Below are 24,019 nucleotides of genomic sequence, written 5' to 3'. Positions count from 1 at the left end.
ATATATATTATTCTATGTTTGTTGATTCAATAATAATAGGTTATTTACCAAAAAAAATTTTTTTTTTCTCTTTAATTGTGTTGTTATATTATTAAACATTGTCAAGAAGACGATACAAATAATAAGGGAAAAAAAAAAAAAAAAAAAAAGCATGTTAAATGTGTTTAAAAAAGAAATGTTTTCGTTATAAATAACGCGATGAAATTTTTTTTTTTTTTTTTTTTTTTTAATCAACTTTGTGAAAGCCATTCACAAGTTCAAGTTTCTACGTAACATTAATTTATGATCATTAAATTGTTAATAATAATAATAATATAAACAGTTATTACATATGTTATCCTCCCTATCTCCTCTCTTTTCACCAATCAATCCTTATCCAATATTCTTCTACATTCCCTTGCAATATTTCTAGCCTCTTCAATTTCTTTTGAAACACCATCTGTAACCCCAGATGCATATTGATATGCCGTAGAGTAATGTTTATTACTCATTTCATGCCTAGCCAACCATAAACGAGCACTGTTTAACTCTGGACTGTAAAGATTTGAATGATTAAGTTCTCCTATTTTACAACATTTCTTCATATACTTTTCACAAACAACCATGTTATCTATTTTCAAATTCAATTCTGCCAACTTGTAAGATAATTGCATACTGTCGTATTCATTGAGATTAGTTAATTGCAAAGCTCTTTCGTAACACTTAATAGAATCATATACTTTTTCATTCTTATCCATTTTTTCATAACAATTGCCCAAACTCTGCCACATTCTTTTGTCAAACGGTTTCAAACTACATGCTTTCTGTAAATAATACAAAGAATATAATCTTCTACCAATAAGTTCATAAGCTTGACCCAAACCGTACCAAGCTTTATAATCTCTGGTGTTAATTTCTACAGCTCTGCGATAGGCCTGTATAGCCGCATGTGTATTTTTCAATTCAACAAACTCGTGGCCCATTAATGTCCAGGCATTTGTATAATTCTTGTTTAGAGTCAACGCTCTTCTAAAGTACATGATTGCTTTTGCATGATCCTGTTTTGATGAATAGTAATTTCCGACAATACAACAGGTTTCTGGTCTAAATCTATCTATATTACTAGTCATTTGTGCTAAATAAGCCAACTTTGAGAATTTTTGCATGACGTACAAGATATTGGAATAGGTATCTAGGTCTTCCAACCTATACGGATCCCTTTTAACGATATCGTCAAATATTTGTTCAGCATTTATGTAATCCATATATTCGTAATTTATTAACGCTTGTTTTGACTTTATAAATGCAAAATTGGGGAATAACGTTAGTAAGTAGTTTAAATCACTTAAAAATTCCTCATTCAAGTTGTAGTCATCAGTGTTGCTTTTACAAAATTCTTGGAACAATACAACTTTAAAAAAATGTAACATAACGTTATTTGGATCCATCTCCCTATTTAGATGATGAAGCAATAAGCTGGCTTCATCTGCTCTTGAAAGACAATCCAAAATTTCAGACCAACAAGTCCAATTATAAGGATATAATTTGACCGATGTCAAGAACGAATGCAAAGCTTTTGCTTGAGAATCTTGTAGTTTCAGTAGTATACCTTGCAAGTAGTATAATAATGCCAATCCTATCTTATCTTTTTTCCGTATTAGCGCTGAAGATGAGGATACTCTTGGTGTTGTTTGGCCTTTTTTATTACTAGCATCATCGTCATTAGCTGTTAATATTCTTTCTAATGTGGTGTCTAATTCCTTCAGGATTGATGGTATATTGACTTTTAAACCACTGTTTCCCATTGCAGTTGAACACTGTTCTTGTTTATAAAATATTTGATTTTGTTCATCGTCATTGGAAGAAGCGTAGTAATTTCTAATAGAAGATGTGCCAAATCGTAAATTTATGTTGTTGTTGTTAGAAGGATTGCCACCGCGACTATTAGTGGAAGTTTCTCTGGTTGAGGTGGACTCCTTATTAGAAACATTATTGATCGAATTACTTGTTGTGTTGGGTAACAAATCATTTTCCAAATTTTCTTGTGACTTCTTATCCCAGGACAAATATGTTGTGTATAGTTTTAAAAAAATTAGTCTTGGATGTTTTGCTTTGCTCAAAACCGAGACGCAACGATCGAACTCCCTACAATCAAACAAAGATGATGCATATTGATACAAATCCTCTTCTTCCTGAGTTAATGGAATATCAGCAGTACCCTTATTTGTAATGCTTGTGTATTGTTCTTCATTTTTGTTGTTAGTTTTGTTACTGGCAGTATCTGCAAAGTTTTTGGTGAATAAAGTATTTGGTGAAGGCGGTATGTTAAATTTGCTCAATAAATCTACCGAGCAATTTTCAGAATAATCATCATGATCTTTTTTGTATTCTTGCCCTTCTTCTTGGTCGAATGATATAATTCCATGTAAGGCTTCGGATGACCATTTCGCTGATTGGATTAATTTCCATTTAGATAATTCAATTGAAGATTTCCTTAAGTTGTTTTTAATTTCATACACTTGATAATGATCCATTTTTTTTCTTTTTTTTTTTTTTTCTTCTTTTTTTTTTCTTCTTTTTCTTGTGTTTAATTGCTATGCATGAATGTGGTCTGGTATTATCTTTGATTTAGAGATTTTAACAAGATATTGTTTTATAAAAATATATATTTATATATCTAGGTAATAAAAAAATATAATATGTAGACAAAGATACACAAAAAAAAAAAATTGGTTGTATTTATCCGAATGTCCGAAGATACCGCCTTTCCTTTCTTTTTAAAAAATTAATCAATCCATTATAAAGATGGATAGAACAATTCAAATTAAACGAAAAAACCATTTAAACTTCTTGTGTTTAAAACCGAAATGTCTATAATAAATCATTGCGTTGGAATCAGAACCAGTTGAGGCCAAACTTTAAAGCAGGAAATAACTAATAAATAGTTCACACTTAAAATACTATGGAAAGTGCATTTTTACAGGAATCTAAACACTTGAGTGCAAATTATGATTTGTTAAATGGCAAAATACTTCCGCTCCTACAAACAATCAGTGACTCTACAGATGAACAAGAAATCACTGAATCTGTAAGAGAATTAAAAAAACTACACAGGGAAACAATATTAACTTTAAGTAAAGTACAAGCAGGTTCGATCAACATATCAGAAAGTAGAAAAGTTAGAGAAAATATGATTTTGATGAAATCGAAGGGTAGGATTAAGATGAAGTTTGGTGAGAATAAGATATCCGAATATTTTAGTGCCTTGCATTCATTTAATTTAAAATGTTTAACGCATGTCAATTATTTGAATAGACTCTCTGTTGAACCGGTCCATCAGTATAGTATATCAGAAGGTGATAAAATTGTCGCCAATAGGACCTGTTTAAGTGACCCTGTTCACAAGATTATTGATGAATATTTAAATGAACAACAATTATTTGAAGATACACAAAAGTTAAGAAATGAATTATTGAATATTGTCGAAGAAATTAAACTTACAAGGGTTAAATACGCGCTAGAAGATAAAGAAGTGTTACAAGAAGAGTTTTCTAAAATAACCAAGGACATGCAGTCATGGCAGAGAAAATATAGTGAGCTTGAATCTGCATTATTTGGTTCTAGTTCAAATAGTATAACAAGCATCATCAATTCTGTACAGGGAAACCCGAACCATGGAGTTTTTAAATAGTGCTAAGGTTTATGCTATTATCACCATAAATTAGTCGAAACCGTTGGTTAGTATTACCATTCAGTAGGGGGGGGGATAAATGATTCTGATTCATATGTTATTCATTGAATTGGTATTATATTATACACTTTTCGTTAAAATGCAAATACTTTTTCCTCCTTTCTTGTTGTTATTCTATTTTGAATAGTTTATTTGTGTAAAATATAATGATAGTTTGATGAGAGTTGCACAGCAATGAATCTATGTAATTTATAAATTAATTGGTGTTTTCATATCCAAGATTTTATTTTATTATGCGGGGGGAAGAAAAAAGAAAAAAAAAAAAAAAAAAAAATTTCGAATGAATTAAAAGGCCTTAACAAAATTTTCCAAATTTAAAATTCTATTTTAATATCTGATATTTTAATTTTAATTTTAATTTTTTTTTTTTTTTTTTTTTTTTTTAAATACAAAATTCAATCCTATCCCTCTATGTTTCCTAAACTGCGGTAAAAATTTTATTAAGAAGGTGAAAGTAAAACAATTGAAAAAAATTCGAAGCCATAAATAATTAAAAAGACTTAAAAAAAGGGCATGTTTCGTTATACTAAAACTGTATTTTCACAAGTATCAAGAAAAGGGAGAAATAGACTTCAAAATAACGTATCTCATATTCCAGATAATGCACCCAGACTACAAGAAAATGAAAACTGGCTACAAAACTTGTCTTCTGAAAAACAACTAGAGCCAAAGATTTCTAAAGCATTGAAATTAGGCAATAGTGTAAAAAAACAGATTGAATTGGTCGAAGACTACCCAAATGGCCACATAATTAATGAGAATGATAAAATCGACAATCATGATAGCACAAAAGATTACACTATAATATCTACGCCACCACAAACACCATTTATCCATATTAAATCACCATTAATAAATTTTACCAATATTAAATATTTCAATCATTCCTTTAATAAACAATCAAACGCCTTTATAGATGTTAGGATCGTAAAATGTAAAAGTGGTGATGGTGGTGACGGATGTGTATCCTTTTTCAGGGATGCGAATCGTGCAGTGGGTCCACCTAATGGTGGGGATGGCGGTGACGGTGGCTCTATATATATTCAAACAGATCCTGCGATTAATTCTTTGGCAAAATTAAGTCACAGCTATATTGCTACCAATGGTGGGAATGGTGCAAAAGATCAATTAGATGGGAAAAGGGGCAAAGATATTTTAATAAAGGTTCCGTTGGGTACACTAGTTAAATGGTCTTTTGATCCAAAAATCATTAGGGCTTTCATAAATGATAAATTAGAAAACATGACTGAAAGTAACAGCAATCACAACATTAGAAATTTGTTAAAACATCAATTTGTTGATTTGGATTGTGTTGGTGAGTTTGCAACTGATAGAGATCCTCAATACATCCAACTATTTAGAAAATCATATGAGCCTGGTGAAGGTTGGGTTTTTAAAGAAAAGGATCATGAGTATCATATTGGTAAGCAGTGGTTTAGGGATTTAAGACATAAAATTAAGAAGCATGATTTGGTTTTAGACAATGACGAATTATTAGTTGATAAATTTCCATTGGAAGGTTTGGATTTAGATAGAGAGATGGATCACCCAGTGCCTTTGTTAATTGGTGGTAAAGGTGGTATGGGTAATATGCATTTTTTAACTAATTTGATTAGAAACCCTAGGTTTGCAAAAGTAGGTAGAAACGGTTTAGAGCAATATTTTATGTTTGAGTTGAAAATATTGGCTGACTTGGGGCTTGTTGGTTTCCCCAATGCAGGTAAATCTACTATTTTAAATAAAATATCCAACGCTAAACCCAGAATTGGACATTGGGAGTTTACTACGTTATCTCCAACAATTGGTACTGTTTCGCCTAGTTTATCTAAACCAAGTTTTACAGTAGCTGATATTCCAGGTATTATTAGAGGTGCAAGTAAGGATAAGGGGATGGGATTGGAGTTTTTGAGGCATATTGAACGATCAAGAGGGTTAGTTTTTGTCTTAGGCATGGACAGACCAGAGCCTCTCGAAGATTTGAAAGTTTTGATTGATGAATTGAATTCACACGGGATAACTAAAACGCATAATGCGTTGGTAATATGCAATAAATGTGATGTTAATCCGGAACAAACATTTGCCAAATTTAACTCGATTCAACGTTTCTGCAATGAAATGAAATGGGATATATGCCCTATTAGTGCGTTAAATAATGAAAATATAGACATATTGATTTCGAAAATGTCTGATTTGGTTGAGCATGGTAAAAATTCATATAAAAGAGCCATTAAGATTAATTTGGAATCATTATGATATACTATAATTTGGATAAGGGAAAAGTTTGTTTTTTTTTTTATTTATTTTATATAGCGGCCTTTCCGCTAGCTCGTGCAAATTCGTTTTTCGGACTTTTTTTTTTTTTTTTTTTTTTTTAAAAATAAAAAATATCGTTTCTTTTTTTTTTTTTTTTTTTTATTAAAAGCTTAAAAAATAATGATAATAATGAAATTACAAATTTGACTTTTTTTTTTTTTTTTTTTTTTTTTTCCAAATAACTTTATTATCCTTGTAAATAATAGATACCGTATTTTGGGCAATTTATCCAAAACAAAAATAGCTATCCCCTCATTCCCTATAACAATTGTATTAAATACATAGTAATGTCCGATTTTAAAAGCTTAGGCGTACCAAAATGGTTAGCTGATTCTTTAAATGCCATGAAAATCACAAAACCAACAGAAATCCAAAAGCATTGTATCCCTGAAATTTTAAGTGGCAAGGATTGTATTGGTGGAGCAAAAACAGGTAGCGGTAAAACCATTGCATTTGCAGCACCGATGTTGAGTAGATGGAGTGAAGATCCTAGCGGGATGTTTGGTTTAATTTTGACACCTACGAGAGAATTAGCCATGCAAATTGCCGAGCAATTTACTGCATTAGGAAGCTCCATGAATATTAGGGTTTGTATATGCGTTGGTGGAGAAGATATTGTCAAGCAAGCCATCGAATTAGAAAGGAAACCACATTTTATTATAGCTACGCCCGGTAGATTGGCACATCATGTTTTAAATGGTGGAGACCAAGTTGTCAAAGGATTAAAGAGAGTCAAATTCCTAGTACTAGATGAAGCCGATATTTTGTTGACCAACACTTTTAGTAGTGATTTAGTAAGATGCGTTTCTGCATTACCACCAAAGGATAAAAGACAAAACTTGTTATTTACAGCAACAATGACCGATCAAGTAAAGCAGTTGCAAAAAAATGGTAGCAAACCTTGTTTCAGCTATCAGGTGGAAACTGTCGATAATATAGCCATTCCATCAACTTTGAAAATCGATTATTTATTAGTACCTGAGCATGTTAAAGAGGCTTATTTATACCAAATACTGAGCAGCGAGGACTATCAATCAAAAAGTGCCATTGTATTTGTTAATAGAACAGCAACAGCAGAAATATTAAGAAGAACTTTGAAAAGTTTAGATATAAGAGTAGCATCGTTACATTCCCAAATGCCACAGCAAGAAAGAACAAATTCATTACATAGATTTCGTGCATCTGCTGCCAGAGTATTGATTGCTACTGATGTAGCCAGTAGAGGTTTAGATATCCCAGTTGTTCAATTAGTAGTTAACTATGATATTCCAGCAAATCCTGATACATTTATTCATAGAAGCGGTCGTACGGCACGTGCTGGTAGAAAAGGTGAGGCATTATCTTTTGTAACGCCGAAGGATGTTGAACGTATACATGCTATTGAAGAGAGAATTAATAAAAAAATGGAAGAGTTCACAGGTGTTCATGATACGGCTGTTATTAGAAAGGCTTTGAGCAAAGTTACGACGGCTAAAAGGGAAAGTATTATGTCTATGGAAAGGGAAAACTTTGGTGAACAAAGAAGGGTACAATTATTGAAAAAAAGTTCAAATAACGGTAATATTAGTAAGAAAAGTTATAGGCGATAAAAAACAGTTTTATATAATGGGCATATTAATAACTTGGCATATATATATATATATATATATATATATATTATTTTTATCATTATTCTTTTTGTGAAGTTTTGTTGTAATGTTTTGTTTATTTTAAATTTTTTTTTTTATCTTTTTTTTTTTTTTTTTTTTCTTTTTTTTTTTTTTTTTTTTTTTTCTAAAAAAAATATATATAATTTTAATGTCTAAAGTAAGAAGGGGAAAGCAACTGAACTGGGTGCTTAAATTAATACTAACTTCTATTAACCTTTATTTCTTCATAACAAAGTGCGATAACATTGAATTATACCCATAAATTGTTATGAATTCTAACATGACTTCAATTAAGGATAATATCAACATCGATGGCAATAACAACTCCCACAAGTCAAAAGCTAAAGAAATTAAAGAGAAGAAATTATTACAGTCACAATTACAAGTAGTTTTTAATAAATCAAGAGCTACAGTATTAAAATGGATTGAAAATGATAGTCTTGAATCAAAGGATAATAGTGGTGATCTAAAAGATTTCCAAAAAGAATTTTATCAACTACCGGTAATGGCAACAGGTGCTAGTCTGGACTTATCAAATACAGATACTGATGGTACTCTCAAGGAAGAAGATATATCGACGGTTGGTGAATTTATAAACGGTGATAAGAAAGTATCCACATTAAGGAAGAAAAAGATGAGAAATTCCAACAATAGGGATATAAAAAGTAGTATATATAGAATCGATAGTCATGATAGCAAAGCAATGGTTGCGTTGAAACATAAAATGAGGGAAGGCAAAAGGAAAGAAATTAAAAAGAAATTAGAACACTTTAATGATGCCAAAACATACAGTAACGTTTCCGCCACGGCTCTTGTAGGTTACGATGATAACAATGATGAGGATGAGGATGATCCAAAAATACAGAAAACTACTAAAAAGGTGACTAACCTGCCGTTAAGTTTTGGCAAAAAGAAGAAGAAATAAGCATATTTATTATTACGTAACTATTAAACGTTTAATCAAATAATTGGCCATAATATTATATGTAAAATTGCTTCTTAATAGAATAAAATATAAGTAACGTTTCTTTTTATATCAATGTATTTGTGTGCGCGTGTTTCTAAAATAGAGATTATTGATATTGCATATTTTCATTAGTAAGATTTTTCTTTCCTCATCGAGCTTTTTTTTTTTTTTTTTTTTTTCTTTTTTCTTTTTTCAGGAAAATAAAAAGAAGAAAAAAAATAACTATTCTGACTTTTTCCTTTTAACTCACCTAAACTTATATCACCAATATCTGTTTTTGTTAACTCTCAAAAATAAGATATATAATTATACTCATCAGCAGGAAAAACACAAGATAAATATAAAAAGCCTGTATTTTCCTTTTTTTTTTTCTTTTTTTTTTTGAATTACAAAAATGAGTTATACCCCCATAGATCCCAATGTTTTTAACCAGCAGCAGCAGCAAGTTGCCACAGTTTTATGTTGCAACTGTGGTGTTCCAATGGATGGTTCTGCTGGTCTAGTTATGTGTTATGATTGTATTAAAATGACAGTTGATATTACACAAGGTATCCCTCGTGAAGCTAACATCAGTTTCTGTAGGAATTGTGAGCGATTTTTGCAACCACCTGGCCAATGGGTTAGGGCTCAGCTAGAAAGTAGAGAACTATTAGCATTGTGTTTACGTAGGTTAAAGGGGTTGACCAAAGTTAGATTAGTTGATGCATCCTTTATATGGACAGAACCACACAGTAGAAGAATTAAAGTAAAATTGACTGTCCAAGGTGAAGCAATGGCGAACACAATTATTCAACAAACTTTTGAAGTTGATTATATTGTTGTTGCTATGCAGTGTCCTGATTGTGCCAGGTCGTACACCACTAATACTTGGAGGGCTACTGTCCAGATTAGACAAAAAGTCCCACACAAAAGAACATTTTTGTATCTAGAACAGTTGATTTTAAAACATAATGCCCATGTCGATACCATTTCTATCCAAGAGAGTAAAGATGGTCTAGATTTTTTTTATGGACAAAGAAACCATGCCACTAAAATGTTAGATTTTTTAAACTCTGTTGTTCCAATTAAATTCAAAAGATCTGAAGAATTAATTTCTCAAGATATCCATACTGGGTCTTCTACCTACAAATTTTCTTATTCTGTAGAAATTGTTCCAATCTGCAGGGACGACTTGGTTGTTTTACCTAAAAAATTGGCTAAAACTTTGGGGAATATTTCACAATTTGTCCTATGTTCCAAAGTCACAAACACTCTTCAATTTTTAGACCCAAAAACTTCACAAACGGCCGAGCTAAGCGCACAAGTGTATTATCGTTTTCCATTTGATTCTCTAGCTGATACATCACAATTGGTTGAATTTATTGCCTTAGATGTTGATCCAACTGGGGAAGTCAAAGGTAAAAAAGTATTGGCTGATATTACTGTGGCTAGAGCATCTGATTTGGGTGTTAATGATCAAATTTATTACGTAAGATCACATTTAGGCGCTATCATTCATCCAGGGGACAGTGTAATGGGTTATTTTGTAGCAAACTCCAATTATAATAATAGTTTATATGATTCTTTGAATATAGATTATGTCCCTGATGTTGTTTTGGTTAAAAAATTATATGTTAGAAAGACTAAGAAGAATAGAAACTGGAAATTGAAAAGAATGGCTAAAGAACACAAGGAAATTGACGCTTCTGTTGATTACACTTCAAAACAAAATAATCAAGAAATGGAGCGTGCTGAAAAGGATTATGAATTGTTCTTGCAAGAATTAGAAGAAGATCAAGAAATGAGACAAACCATCAATTTGTATAAAAGTCAAAATACGCAAAGCGCTGTTCCGCATGATGATACTGAAGTTGATGAAGACGAAGATGCCCCACAAATTGATATTGATGAATTATTAGATGAATTAGATGAAATGACTTTGGAAGATAAAGCAGGAAACGTTTAATAATATTGGGCGGGTATTGTATTTATTATTTTCCTGTTAATTTTTTTTATATTTTTCTATTATTGTATATTAAAGGAGTGTTTTTGTTATATTTTTTAAGAAATATATATATATATATATGTTTGTGTGTGTGTGTGTATGTTTAAATTATAGTTTATATTATTCTATGTCTTTTTTTTTTTTATTAAAAAGAAATGTTAATTTGAGTATAAACCATTAAGCCTATTTTAAGACGAAAGGCACTACGTTGCTGATATTATTTATCACTGTTGAATTTTTTTTTTTTTTTTTTTTTTTTAAGGGGAAGTCAGGCGGCAATAAGACACTTAATTTAATCAATTTAAAGGGAAAAAAAAAAATAACCAATTAATCAATCAATAAAGCTCTCAAATCAAGTAATTTTTATTCCCCAAATAATGACTACAATCAAATTTACCCCTGGTTTTAAATGTTTTATGGAAACTAGTTTCTATTCTAGGCTAAGAGAAATAAAATTGAACAATTTAAAACTATCTGATGAATATATTTCGTTAAACGGTGATATTGCTGATACTAGTTCTATACTAACACTAAATTCAAACAATTTTGAAGAATGTAACCATGGTTTGTCAGATCATTTGAAAATGAATGGTGTTTTGAAAAATTTTAACACCGAACAGGAATTTATAACTTTAAACAAATTAGAGTTTTTAAAACACTACTGTATAGATAACATTTGGAATACGAATGACATCCAACTTATAATTAATAGTTTTGTTTTAATAACATTTGCGGATTTAAAAAAATATACGTTATTATATTGGGTTGCATTCCCAGTATTCCAAATTGAAGGATTGACTTTTGAGATTACAAGCAAAGAAGTGTTTAAGGGCTGTGAAGATGATGACGAATGCATAAAGTTTATCATTGAAAATCCGAGTGTTTGGTGCTTTTTACAAGATGAGGAAACAAAGGGCTGTGAAAATTTTTTGATGAACGAAGTTTGCAACACCTTGTCAACCAAGATTGTATGCGTAAGAAACACGCTTAGTGAAATAACATATCCACCTAGTTATTTAAAGTCTGTTTTATCTTTATTGCATAAAAACTCTCCTCATATAAAGTCCCTGAAGCTAAAAATTATTAGTGGAAACGGTAACATAATAAAATATGATGTAAACTTAATGTTGCATACAATCGACAATGATGGAAAAAAATCACCACCCGCAGTAAAGGTTACAGGTTGGGAGAGGAATAATAGAGGTAAGCTTGGTCCTAAATTCATAGATTTAAGTACCTTATTAGATCCGTTAAAAATGAATGAACAAAGTGTAGATTTGAATTTAAAGTTAATGAAATGGAGAATAGAACCGGATTTAAACTTGGATATTATCAAGAGTAAAAAAGTTTTATTATTAGGTGCAGGAACTTTAGGTTGTTATGTTGCTAGAACGTTGTTAAGTTGGGGAGTTCGTAATTTTACGTTTGTCGATAACGGTAGGGTTTCCCATTCAAATCCAGTTAGACAATCGTTATTTAATTTTGAAGATGTGGGCCAATGGAAGGCTGAAGCGGCAGCTAAAAATTTAAAAAAAATTTTCCCACAGCTAAACACAGAATCATATGTTCTGGATATCCCAATGATAGGCCATCCACCCACAAACGAAGGAAAACAAAAAAAAGATTATGAGAAATTATATCAACTTTTTCAACAAAATGATGCAATCTTTTTATTGGTTGATTCGAGAGAAACAAGATGGTTGCCAACTGTTATGGGGAAATCTTTTACAGACAAAGGTCATGAAAAAATAATAATAAACGCTGCTATTGGATTTAATAGTTATTTGGTTATGAGACATGGAAATTTTGAAGATAAGCTGGGTTGTTATTTTTGTAACGACGTTGTCGCACCAAATGACAGTTTAAGTGATAGAACTTTGGACCAAATGTGTACTGTGACTAGACCTGGATGTGCACTAATGGCATCATCTTTAGCAGTTGAATTATTCGTATCCTATCTACAAAAAAATGTTTTGGGTGAACCCCAACATCAAATTAGAGGATTTTTAAACGATTTTTCGATGATTAAATTACACACGCCTTCATATGAATGTTGTTCTGCTTGTAGTTTGGAAATTGTTGAAGAATACAAAAGGCGAGGGTGGGATTTTGTATTGAGTGCGTTGAAGAATTATAAGGTAGTGGAAGAATTATCAGGATTAGCTGATGTTCAAAGGGAAATGGAAAAGAAATTGGAATCAATTAATTTTGGTGATTCTGATGATGATGAGTTTGTTACTATTGATTAAAAAAGTATTGATTTTATCCAGTTTTATTTACTTGTTTGTTTGTTTATTTTTTTCCCTTGTCCCTCTTCTTTATATATACATATATATATATATATTTTTTTTCTATAATATTAAATATGCATACATCCAATACACAATTCAAAAAAAATGTTGGTATTGAATATGTTCAAATAGAGAACTTTATCGTTTGTGACACAACAAATATTTTAGAGGCACTTGCTGTTGCTTTTTTTTAATATTGAAAAAAATTAGCGAAAAGACATCAGGCACGGTTAGGGAATTGTTTATGTCCATTACCATATTCGGACTAAAATGTCTTCGGATTACTTTTTTAATTTTTTTTTAAATTTTTTTTTAAATTTTTTTTATTATTTTTTTATGTTCCCGAGAAATTATATCTAAATGTTACCTCATAATCAACTTTATCAATTAGTTTAAAGTTCCAAGTGCCATTCTTTATCACTAAAATCATACTCAAAACTACAATTATTAAATATTTGAAGCAGTGGTTGTTTTATGTATTACGTGTATAGGGGTAATTTAAAATGGCTAGATTTAAAAGAAAATTTAATGTAAAAGAAAACCCTAATTTAACATCCGTCCAGGTGAAAAACGAACAAGATGATGCCGTTTCTGATATGATTATTTTAAATAAAAAAAAATTTAAAAGCGAAAACGAGCATGCAATAACCGCAAAAGTACCAAAACACAAGGAGGAAGGTAAAAATGAAGATCAAGATACTGAAGAAGGGAAGGAAACTAAAGAAGGAGAACGTGTGCAGAAAGAATCAATGTCACCATCGACTATTCCATCAGTGGATTTGCACTTGAAAGCCGAAAGGAAAACTGAAAATTCTGAGGGATATGCAAAAGTATTAGAGGAAAATAGCGTCGATAAAAATTCTAAGTTAAATTCCAAACCAAAAAATAATAGTTCACCAAGTAAAAAACAAAATATAGCACCCCAAGAAAAAGATATGTTAGATGATCCAAGATACGAAGAAAAAGAAGAAGTGGAGATAGAACCAGAAAGAGAAGGTACCATTGCGAATGGGCCCTTGGTTATATCACCCACAAAGAAAGATGAAAAAAAACAAAAGGACGAAAAAGAAGGTGCCAAAAATGTTGATTCCCTAAAAGAGGAAAATAACACAGTAGATATGAATGAGATTGAGATTGATAGGGAAAACGGTATCACTATTTTTGAGTTTGATGGGATTAAATTGAAATATAAGGAAAGGTCTAGTGTAATTGAAGAAAAAATGGGACTAATTGAATTCAGAGTTGTCAACAATGATAATACTAAGGAAAATATGATGGTTTTAACGGGCTTAAAAAATATTTTTCAAAAACAATTACCTAAAATGCCTAAGGAATATATCGCAAGATTAGTGTACGATAGGAGTCATCTATCAATGGCTATCATACGAAAGCCATTAACGGTTGTTGGAGGTATAACCTATAAACCCTTTAATGATAGGGAATTTGCAGAAATTGTGTTTTGTGCGATCAGCTCCACAGAACAAGTCAGAGGGTATGGTGCGCATCTAATGAATCATTTGAAAGATTACGTTAGAGCAACATCCCCCATAAAATATTTTCTAACATATGCGGATAATTATGCCATTGGTTATTTTAAAAAACAAGGGTTTACGAAAGAAATAACGTTAGATAGAAGAGTATGGATGGGGTATATTAAAGATTATGAGGGTGGTACCTTGATGCAATGTTCTATGCTACCGAGGGTGCGGTATTTGGATGCAGCCAAGATTCTTTTATTGCAGGAGGCTGCCATTAAAAAAAAGATACGTACTAAGTCCAAGAGTCATATAATTAGACCAGGTCTAAAACAGTTTAGAGACTTGCAAAATATCAGGCCGATTGACCCATTGAGTATACCAGGCTTAAAAGAAGCTGGGTGGACTCCTGAAATAGATGAATTAGCTAAAAGGCCTAAAAGGGGTACACATTACGCAGCAATGCAAAATATTTTGACTGAACTTCAAAATCATAATGCAGCATGGCCATTTTTACAACCTGTTAATAAGGAAGAAGTGCATGACTATTATGAGTTTATTAAAGAGCCTATGGATCTAAGTACTATGGAGACAAAATTGGAGGCTAACAGGTACGGGAAAATGGAAGAATTCATTTACGACGCAAGATTGATTTTTAATAACTGTAGAGCTTATAATGGTGAAAATACGTCATATTTTAAATATGCTAACAAACTAGAAAAGTTTTTTAATAGTAAAATTAAGGAATTCCCTGAATACGAAGATCTGTTATGATATATCCGTGTGTTTATGTTTTGATAGTTGTTTTGCTATTTACTAATAGATATACTGGTGGACAATAATATATAACTTTGTATATATATATATAAACATTAATACGGACAATAATTAAAAAAAAAAAAGTATTATAAGCTTCTTTCCTTCTGGTCCTTCTCCCATTACTATATATAACCTAGTTCATCTCAACATCTCCTTCATTGTCGTTTCTTTCTTGCTCTTGTTGTTGCTCTTGTTCTTTTAAAACCTCAATAACTTTTTTAGTTTCCTCGTCAGTGTAAACCCTGAACCCATTTTCTTTTGTGACAGAACTTAATTGAGTATTATGTTCATCTAATTTTTCCTCCATAACTTGTTTTAAAATTTTCAAAACCAAGACTTCAGCTTCTTTCAAAGTCAAAGATGAGTGATATTCATTTTGCAATTCTGATTGAGCACCTTCATTACCAGACCCTATAGCTTTGGCATTGTAACGGTAGAAAGTACCAGAGGGTTCAGCGTGATACAATTGATACCCAGCATCTTTATCAAATCCTGCAATTAATAAAGCAACGCCAAATGGCCTACTCATTAACCTTTCCTCACCAGAAGCACCTTCACCAAATCGTAATGCTAGATCACAAACAGACTGCGTTAGTGATTCGACAGGTATATCTTCATCATAGTATAAATTATGAGTTACAGCGCTTACTCTTGCGTGCTCAATCATTGAACGAGCATCTGCTGTTAGCCCACTCATGGCGCAACCAATATGTCTATCAACCTCCATTATCTTTTCAATACTGGAACTTTCCAATAATGGGGATGTAACCCTTTTTTCAACACCTAAAACTATACCCTCACTAGTGGTAATTCCAATTGCAGTTGAACCCAATTTAATAGCTTCTAAAGAATATTCAACTTGAAAAAGTCTACCTTCTGGAGAAAAAGTGCTAACACCACGATCATATTCACTACGTGTTAAAAACATTGTAAGCTTTTTGTATTTAAGTTATATATATATATTTTTTTTTTATGTTGATTATCTTTCTTTTTTCTCTTTACGATTGTTAGTAATATAATTAAGATGTGTTTTGCCACTTTTTACAATTAGTGAGATATAGAAAATAACTATAAAAAAAAACGACCAAAAAAAAAAAGAAAAAAATATTGGATAATATATATATATATTTATGTATTCGGGTAACAAAGTACGTTTATTTTGTTTATTTTTGCTTGATTGTTTTTATGTTTGTGTTTGTTTCAATTAAAATAAATAAAATTCAATTCTAACAAATGAAAATGAATAAAATGTTACCTTGTACAATAACAAAATCTATCCTTTTTTTTTTTTTTTTCAACTATTTGTTAGTTCTTTGTAAAAGGTAAACAAATAAACAAAAAAAGAAAAAGAACGAACCACATAGCAACAAAATCATACCAAAGTGGAAATGAACAATTCATCTTTTGTAGATTGTGTTTACTTACTACCAGATATAACAGATTATGAATCCAGTGAACATAATAATACTAATTACGATCCAGTAAATAAAACCAATGCTCAACAGAAAAAACTACTATTATCACGTACTGTGAATTATGGCCCCACTACACAAGAAAATTTAAAATGTTCTTCAATCCCTTTGACTGAAATTAAAAACTTCCACATACAAGAGAGTTTAATATTAAGGGATATATTGCATATTTTATTAGGACAGGAAGGTATTTATATAAGATATAGTAAACACACTTCAATCGACTATACCAATAGAAGCATTACTAATAACACAGATATAAGTGATATTCATGTACCTGAATATAAAATTGCCAAACACATGGATCCAACATTAAAGCATTATGCAAAACTGTTCGTTAAGTGTGCGAAAATGTACAATTTTATAGAAAATTTCTCGATGATAGTAATAGGTACATGTTCCTCGTTGCCCGGAGAAAATATTAAGTATGGGAAAATTTTACAAAGATTGTGTTTTATCATGAGAAACTTTTTAATAAAAAAATATATGAAGTTCATTATAGAAGATGTGGAATACAAATTTAATAATTCAATAGGATACTCCATTAGAAACTTACAACAGGACCTAGAAGTGAGTGGTAACCTAACTATTTTACGAAAATTATACGAGATTGTGACTAAAATTATACAGGAATATAATATTAGGAAGGAAATAGACAGAAATGAAATGGAATTCAATGAGTTTATAAATGATATGAAAAGTGACAACGATACTAGTGTCCTAAATGGTAAGGATGGCAATAATGCAGATATTTTCAGCCAGATGAACACTTTCCCCTTTGATACCAAGATAAACGAGGTACCCAAAGGCGGCTGTATCCTTAAAATAGTCAAATCGGTACTATTATTAACGCCAGGTACCGGAAATAGTGTTGGGTCCAACAGCACTGGCATTTTATCTGATAGTAGTTTTTCATTTTTTAATGAATTGTACGCGGAACTTACATCTATCTATCTTGAAATGTTAAATTTATGGTGTACCAAGGGTATTTTAAAAGACCCGTTTGATGAATTTTTGATATCCGATAATTCTCCCGATTTGGTTTTGAATAACGAAAGGCTGTGGGATACTAAATATAATATTAGAAAGGATGGACTATTGGATATATTTTGTGGGTCCATTACGCAGAATAACAGCGGCAGTACTGCTACTAATAGCAGAAGTATATTATTATACAAGATATTATTGTGTGGCAAGTTGTTGAATGTGTATCATTTAATTATACCAGAAGATTATAGTAGGACAGAAGATAAGGACCTAGAATTCACAAATAGAAGTATGCCGATGGCAGGAGTAACAGAAAAACAAGGACAACAGTGTCAAATAACCGGTTTGGAAGATCCAACTCTATTGCGTGTACAAGTTGATAGACTATACGAACAGGCTAATAAGAAAATTTTAGAATTGTTTTTCCAAAATTATAAATTTGAGGAGATATTGAACAATCTGCTACAAAAAAATTTTATGTTTGTTACTACAAGCGGTATCAGTTCTGCTGGTTGTGGCGATACAATGTGTAAATTTTTTTTACCAGAATTTATGAATTCAGCACTAGTTGAATTAACAAGACATCCAAGTAAAATTATATTATCTAAATTAAAAAACAAATATCAAGATGTAATAACATCAAATTATAGACATAAGAGTACTGACACAAATCATGGTATTAATAGTGCCAATAATGGAAGTAATAATGCCAATATATGGCCGTTTTTGAAACTGAACTTAAATTGTGACAGATTAACACTACCTGAAATAGTTGACCAATTCTCCCAAATAAATAACTCTACTATATCACTATATAATAACATGGGTAATTTAGAGGGAAAGGGGTTTTCGTTTTTAAAAGACATGTTATTGAGTGATAGCACAATTAGCGGTGCTACCAGTACTAGTGACAAAAAACATACAAAGCTGAAAATCAGTGTACACTACTTACAATTTGATATAGATATCCCATTCCCACTTAGCGTCGTAATCAGTAGACCATTTATTGTACAATATCAAATGATACAAAGAAAATTAATACTTTTATATTATCATGGAAATATTCTAGATGATATATGGATTGAGATTAATAAACACCCATATTGGCGTAACATGGGAGTTATTGATACTAGTAACACCATTTATAAAAGGCAGATTTTGCAGGTCAGAAATTGGTTAAGAAAGACACGGTTTTTACACCACAGGATGATTTCATTTATAAGACTATCACAAGAGTATTGTATGAATGATGTTATCACCAGAGAGTGGAATAACACAATTGGTGTCAATTTGACCGATATTGGTACTGTTCAAGAATTGACCCTTTTATTGCAGAATTATTTGACAACGGTTATGATAAATCTGTGGTTGACAAATAGCAGTTTAATTAATATTGAAAACAAAATATTTGAAATTATTTATAAATTTTGTAAGTACATCACAGGTCTCAGAAGTAAGCTATTTAAGATATTATCGTTGATGACATTGGGAGGACAACAACAGAAGACAGGAAATGATGATACTGATGATATAAACATGGCCTTTTTGGTAATTAAGGAGTTGGAAGAGACTCATGTTAAGTTTAACAATTCTTTTAATGAACATTTACAAGTGTACTGTGAGGGAATAAGTTATTATTTTGGCAGTGACGTTTTCTTATTAAACAATTTACAAAACATTGTTGTTGCGTAGTTTGGTTGAAAAAAAAAAAAAAAAAAATTAAGTGTGGCGTAACAGTTGGTTAGAAATCTGCAGCAGTTGTTGATGAAAAAAAATAACATTCAAGATTTAAATAATTGATCCTTTTTTTTTTTTATTTTTATTTTTTAAATAAGAGGAAGGTGAGTGCTCTTATAGCTTTTCTTCATTGAATATGAATACTCTAGATCCATGATAGTCAATGTCTTTTCGTAACCTTTTTTGTAGAATTGAACAAGGTCATCAAAAGAAGCAATCTTCTTTTTTCCATTCAGTAGGCAGTTTGTGTCAAGTTTTTGTCCCCTTGTAATGCAGTTAGATTTCTCAACATTTTATTGATCTAGGCTGCGTTTTGTTTCTTCGGACATCAAATGTATAATATATATATATTTTTGTTTTTCCCGTAATAAAAAGAAAAACATAGCACGTGACATATTTATTAGTGGACTAATTATACTTGATTGTTCTTTTTGATTCTTGGATATTCTTTTACACCCGGAGCTTTGTTGGTGTAATGATCTTGAGAAAGATATGCACAACATATTTGAAGCGTGTATCATTTACTATTATATTTTTCTGGGGGAGAGAGGAGGAAGATACATTTTGGGTGTGACTCCAGTAAAAATATTATAATAGCGATTTTTTTTATAGTGGAAGTACGCATTAATTGTAATAGCGTTTCCCGTAGATTCTTGTAATTTTAAAAAAGAAAAAGAGGAAGAGGCATAATCGGTATATTCTTCTTTTACATTGCACGCATATTTTCAACTTTTTTTTTTTTTTTTTTACTGGATTCCGAAAGATATTCTTGTAAAAGAAAAAGGAAGAATACAAAAGAATTAAAAATAAAGTGTACGGTATATAATTTTTCTGTTTAACAACCATAACCATAACAATAACGGTAGAACAATTTCATTAACTTATTTGCTAAAAAGAAAAAGAAAATCAGCACCAAAGGGGAAGAAAATTAATATGGAATGATTTTTATACAATTATCATCATCATCATCATCGTCATCATCATAAGCATCAGAATCATCATAGTATTATTCTTATGTGAAAAAAAGGTTATTATTATTATTTTTTTTTTTATTTTTTTATTTTTTTTGGATTCTGGCATTTTTGGAAGAAGGGGAGAGAAGAAAAAAAAAAATTTTTTTTTCATATATAAACTTGAACTTAAAAGTTATATTTCCAAAATCTTATTGATGCTTTCATTTATTTTTAATTCTTTAATTTATTCATTTCCCTTAATATTTATTATAGAAAAAACTAAAAAAACCATAAAGATATTTATTAAGTATCGCAACACAAACAAACAAAACAAATAATTTATAATATACACAATGGCTATTTCTAAGGTTTATGCTAGATCCGTTTACGACTCCAGAGGTAACCCAACTGTCGAAGTTGAAGTTACCACCGAAAAAGGTGTTTTCAGAGCTATTGTTCCATCCGGTGCTTCTACTGGTGTCCACGAAGCTTTGGAAATGAGAGATGGTGACAAATCCAAATGGTTAGGTAAGGGTGTTTTGAAGGCTGTTGCCAACGTCAACAACGTCATTGCCCCAGCTGTCGTCAAGGCTAACTTGGATGTTAAAGACCAAAAGGCTGCCGATAAATTATTGTTGGAATTGGATGGTACTCCAAACAAATCCAAGTTGGGTGCTAACGCTATTTTGGGTGTCTCCATGGCTATTGCCGTTGCTGCTGCCGCTGAAAGAAACGTTCCATTGTACGTTCACTTGAAAGATTTGTCTGGTGCTAAGACCCCATACGTCTTGCCAGTTCCATTCTTGAATGTTTTGAACGGTGGTTCCCACGCTGGTGGTTCTTTGGCTTTGCAAGAATTTATGATTGCTCCAATTGGTGCTGAATCCTTCAGTGAAGGTATGAGAATGGGTTCTGAAGTCTACCACAACTTGAAATCCTTGGCCAAGAAGAGATACGGTTCTTCTGCCGGTAACGTTGGTGACGAAGGTGGTGTTGCTCCAGATATCGAAACTGCTGAAGAAGCTTTGGATTTGATTACCGATGCTATTAAGGCCGCTGGTTACGAAGGTAAGATTTCTATTGCTTTGGATGTTGCTTCTTCTGAATTTGCTAAGGAAGGTAAGTACGATTTGGACTTCAAAAATCCAAAATCTGACCCATCTAAATGGTTGTCTGGTCCAGAATTAGCTAAGATGTACGAAGGTTTGATGGCTAAGTACCCAATTGTTTCTATTGAAGATCCATTTGAACAAGATGACTGGGCTGCTTGGGCTCACTTCTTGCCAATTGCTGAAAAGGCTGGTGTCCAAATTGTTGCTGATGATTTGACTGTCACCAACCCAATCAGAATTAAGACTGCCATTGAAAAGAAGGCTGCTAACGCTTTGTTGTTGAAGGTCAACCAAATTGGTACTTTGACCGAATCCATTGAAGCTGCCAACGGCTCCTTTGCTGCTAACTGGGGTGTTATGGTTTCCCACAGATCTGGTGAAACTGAAGATACCTTCATTGCTGACTTGGTTGTTGGTTTGAGAACTGGTCAAATCAAGACTGGTGCTCCAGCTCGTGGTGAAAGATTGGCTAAGTACAACCAAATCTTGAGAATTGAAGAACAATTGGCTGGTAAGGCTATTTACGCTGGTAAGAACTTCCACCACGGTAACAAATTATAAATTTAATTATTGCTTAGAGTATTAATGATGCACTTTTTATTTTTAAGTATATAATTTTTTACTATATAATTTATGTCTTTTTATTATATATATATAACGTAAAGCTTTTTTTATGAGTGAAAAAAATTTTTTTTTTATTATTATTATTTTGTTATTGTTATGATGGGACGAGGGAGGTGAACTGAGTAGATGTTTTTACATATATGAATATGTATATATTTTTCTTTTTTTTTATTTGATGAGGTTGGTGAGAGATGGATGGGAATTGGTGACAGGCTTTTGTTACGCGGTGATGGTTGCTATTTTTATTTATTTATTTATTATACTTTATTTATATTTTATAAAATAAGTTTATCTGTTGGTTATTTCTATAATGGCTATCTTTCTATCTATTTATCCTTTTTATTAAACACAGAAAGATAAATCCATTCAGAATATTCAATCAATTTTTTTATATTAACGGTGTTAATTTTATTTGCTGCTGTTTTTTCTTAGATAGATTAAAAATGTGCGGTGTTATTTTTATTATATTTTCGACCTTTTAGAAAAGAAAAGAAAGAAAAAATATATATATTTTGTTTATATTTTTTATTTTCCTTTTTTTTTTTTTTTTTTTTTTAGGCTTTTGTTTTCTAGCTTGTAGATTACAGCTGCAAAGATAAACTCAGTGTTCAATCAGCTAACAATGAACCATAATAATATGAAACATCATTTACTTGCTACTACTGCTACTATTGTTACCTCTACTACTAAAAAACCAGACTCAATGCACAGTATGCCACCTGATGGTAGCCACAATACTCATGGTGATATGGGCAAATGTTCAATGTCCATGACGTTTACATGGAACTATACAAATACTTGTGTTATATTTAAATGGTGGCGTATTAAAAATTTTTTTGAATTAATATTGAGTTGTTTGCTTATTATTATAATAGCTCAGTTTTATGAATATTTGAAATATAAGGTTACTAGATATAGAAAAAGTTTCTTGACGATTAAACTCAACAGTACACCAGAAAATAGTAAGCAGTACCAGAAATTCAAAATTAGAGAAAGTTTGTATTATTCTGTACAAGTTGGGTATTCTTTTATGTTAATGCTTGTTTTTATGACTTATAATGGCTGGTTGATGTTGAGTGTTGTTATTGGTGCATTTTTAGGACATTATCATTGGAATTGCCCCGGGTCAAATGGCTTACCCAACACCAACCCTAATGCTTGTGCCCAAGAGGAAGATTTAGAAGGTATGGCCTGCCATTAGATATATGCTACTAATTCCACGATATATAAGGAATAAGAATAAAATGATGGGATGTTTGATTATTTTTTTTTTTTTTTTTTTTTTTCGTATAAGTACGTCATGTTGATTTGAATAATTAGGTTATTGACTAAACAATACCAATGAAATAACAGATACCAAGTAATGTTTACATTGCAACACCAGCCAATGTTATCTAATAACCGTTTTTGTTTTTTTTTTTTTTTTGTGTGTGTATAGTGCAAGATAAGGGATTGTGCTTGAACTGATAGCAATAATAATAACAAGATTGATTAAGTGTTTAAATAATTAAATCTATTTTTATTTCTTTTATTATAGTTTGTTTTATTTTCAAGTGTTATAAAACTTAAAAGAAACTCTTTATTCATGTTGCTCTTTAGTTATATGCATGATATATAAAAATGCTTTTTTTTAATAATTAATATTAGGCTTATTATAAATATGTTACCATTTACTTTAGCGCTCTTCTTTTTACACCCGGCCAATCTGTATTTTTAAAGTTTTGACCTTTTTTTAAAGTAAACAAAACAAATCTATAAACTTATTATTAAAACTATCTTTTAAACACATATAATATTGTTACAATAGGGATAAGAACGATCATATCCTTTTTGTTTATTTATTCCTTTTCTAGTTGTCTTTTTTTTTTTTTTTTTTTTTAGTATATCTACCACCAACTCCCACACT

The 24,019-nt window shown here is 31.0% G+C and overlaps 12 protein-coding genes across 12 annotated transcripts; 10 read left to right on the top strand and 2 right to left on the bottom strand.

The window, feature by feature from the left end:
- Positions 1 to 365: 365 nt before the first annotated feature.
- Positions 366 to 2,513, bottom strand: CDC23 (anaphase promoting complex subunit CDC23; the record flags this gene model as incomplete). The annotated part of the gene is made up of 1 exon (XM_046079634.1): positions 366 to 2,513. One exon carries the CDS (start codon positions 2,511 to 2,513, stop codon positions 366 to 368), a length of 2,148 nt encoding a protein of 715 aa, XP_045933260.1.
- Positions 2,514 to 2,941: 428 nt separating this feature from the next.
- Positions 2,942 to 3,670, top strand: THP2 (Thp2p; the record flags this gene model as incomplete). The annotated part of the gene is made up of 1 exon (XM_046079633.1): positions 2,942 to 3,670. The coding sequence occupies one exon, from the start codon at positions 2,942 to 2,944 to the stop codon at positions 3,668 to 3,670; it is 729 nt and encodes a 242-aa protein (XP_045933259.1).
- Positions 3,671 to 4,243: 573 nt separating this feature from the next.
- On the top strand, positions 4,244 to 5,983 carry MTG2 (putative GTPase MTG2; the record flags this gene model as incomplete). Its single annotated transcript, XM_046079632.1, has 1 exon — positions 4,244 to 5,983. One exon carries the CDS (start codon positions 4,244 to 4,246, stop codon positions 5,981 to 5,983), a length of 1,740 nt encoding a protein of 579 aa, XP_045933258.1.
- A 347-nt stretch (positions 5,984 to 6,330) lies between these two features.
- Positions 6,331 to 7,632, top strand: DBP8 (ATP-dependent RNA helicase DBP8; the record flags this gene model as incomplete). The annotated part of the gene is made up of 1 exon (XM_046079631.1): positions 6,331 to 7,632. The coding sequence occupies one exon, from the start codon at positions 6,331 to 6,333 to the stop codon at positions 7,630 to 7,632; it is 1,302 nt and encodes a 433-aa protein (XP_045933257.1).
- Positions 7,633 to 7,960: 328 nt separating this feature from the next.
- Positions 7,961 to 8,617, top strand: NOP19 (Nop19p; the record flags this gene model as incomplete). The annotated part of the gene is made up of 1 exon (XM_046079630.1): positions 7,961 to 8,617. The coding sequence occupies one exon, from the start codon at positions 7,961 to 7,963 to the stop codon at positions 8,615 to 8,617; it is 657 nt and encodes a 218-aa protein (XP_045933256.1).
- Positions 8,618 to 9,053: 436 nt separating this feature from the next.
- On the top strand, positions 9,054 to 10,604 carry NMD3 (ribosome-binding protein NMD3; the record flags this gene model as incomplete). The annotated part of the gene is made up of 1 exon (XM_046079629.1): positions 9,054 to 10,604. One exon carries the CDS (start codon positions 9,054 to 9,056, stop codon positions 10,602 to 10,604), a length of 1,551 nt encoding a protein of 516 aa, XP_045933255.1.
- A 416-nt stretch (positions 10,605 to 11,020) lies between these two features.
- Positions 11,021 to 12,892, top strand: ATG7 (Atg7p; the record flags this gene model as incomplete). Its single annotated transcript, XM_046079628.1, has 1 exon — positions 11,021 to 12,892. One exon carries the CDS (start codon positions 11,021 to 11,023, stop codon positions 12,890 to 12,892), a length of 1,872 nt encoding a protein of 623 aa, XP_045933254.1.
- Positions 12,893 to 13,437: 545 nt separating this feature from the next.
- Positions 13,438 to 15,183, top strand: GCN5 (histone acetyltransferase GCN5; the record flags this gene model as incomplete). The annotated part of the gene is made up of 1 exon (XM_046079627.1): positions 13,438 to 15,183. One exon carries the CDS (start codon positions 13,438 to 13,440, stop codon positions 15,181 to 15,183), a length of 1,746 nt encoding a protein of 581 aa, XP_045933253.1.
- A 178-nt stretch (positions 15,184 to 15,361) lies between these two features.
- PUP2 (proteasome core particle subunit alpha 5) lies at positions 15,362 to 16,156 on the bottom strand (the record flags this gene model as incomplete). Its single annotated transcript, XM_046079626.1, has 1 exon — positions 15,362 to 16,156. One exon carries the CDS (start codon positions 16,154 to 16,156, stop codon positions 15,362 to 15,364), a length of 795 nt encoding a protein of 264 aa, XP_045933252.1.
- Positions 16,157 to 16,616: 460 nt separating this feature from the next.
- SPC97 (gamma-tubulin-complex subunit SPC97) lies at positions 16,617 to 19,379 on the top strand (the record flags this gene model as incomplete). The annotated part of the gene is made up of 1 exon (XM_046079625.1): positions 16,617 to 19,379. The coding sequence occupies one exon, from the start codon at positions 16,617 to 16,619 to the stop codon at positions 19,377 to 19,379; it is 2,763 nt and encodes a 920-aa protein (XP_045933251.1).
- A 1,351-nt stretch (positions 19,380 to 20,730) lies between these two features.
- Positions 20,731 to 22,050, top strand: ENO2 (phosphopyruvate hydratase ENO2; the record flags this gene model as incomplete). Its single annotated transcript, XM_046079624.1, has 1 exon — positions 20,731 to 22,050. One exon carries the CDS (start codon positions 20,731 to 20,733, stop codon positions 22,048 to 22,050), a length of 1,320 nt encoding a protein of 439 aa, XP_045933250.1.
- A 685-nt stretch (positions 22,051 to 22,735) lies between these two features.
- On the top strand, positions 22,736 to 23,314 carry CTR2 (low-affinity Cu transporter; the record flags this gene model as incomplete). The annotated part of the gene is made up of 1 exon (XM_046079623.1): positions 22,736 to 23,314. One exon carries the CDS (start codon positions 22,736 to 22,738, stop codon positions 23,312 to 23,314), a length of 579 nt encoding a protein of 192 aa, XP_045933249.1.
- Between the last annotated feature and the right edge of the window lie 705 nt (positions 23,315 to 24,019).

This window comes from Saccharomycodes ludwigii, chromosome VI (genome assembly GCF_020623625.1).
Source record: "Saccharomycodes ludwigii strain NBRC 1722 chromosome VI, whole genome shotgun sequence".
NCBI lineage: Eukaryota > Fungi > Ascomycota > Saccharomycetes > Saccharomycodales > Saccharomycodaceae > Saccharomycodes > Saccharomycodes ludwigii.
This window is presented reverse-complemented; position numbering and strand designations above follow the sequence as displayed.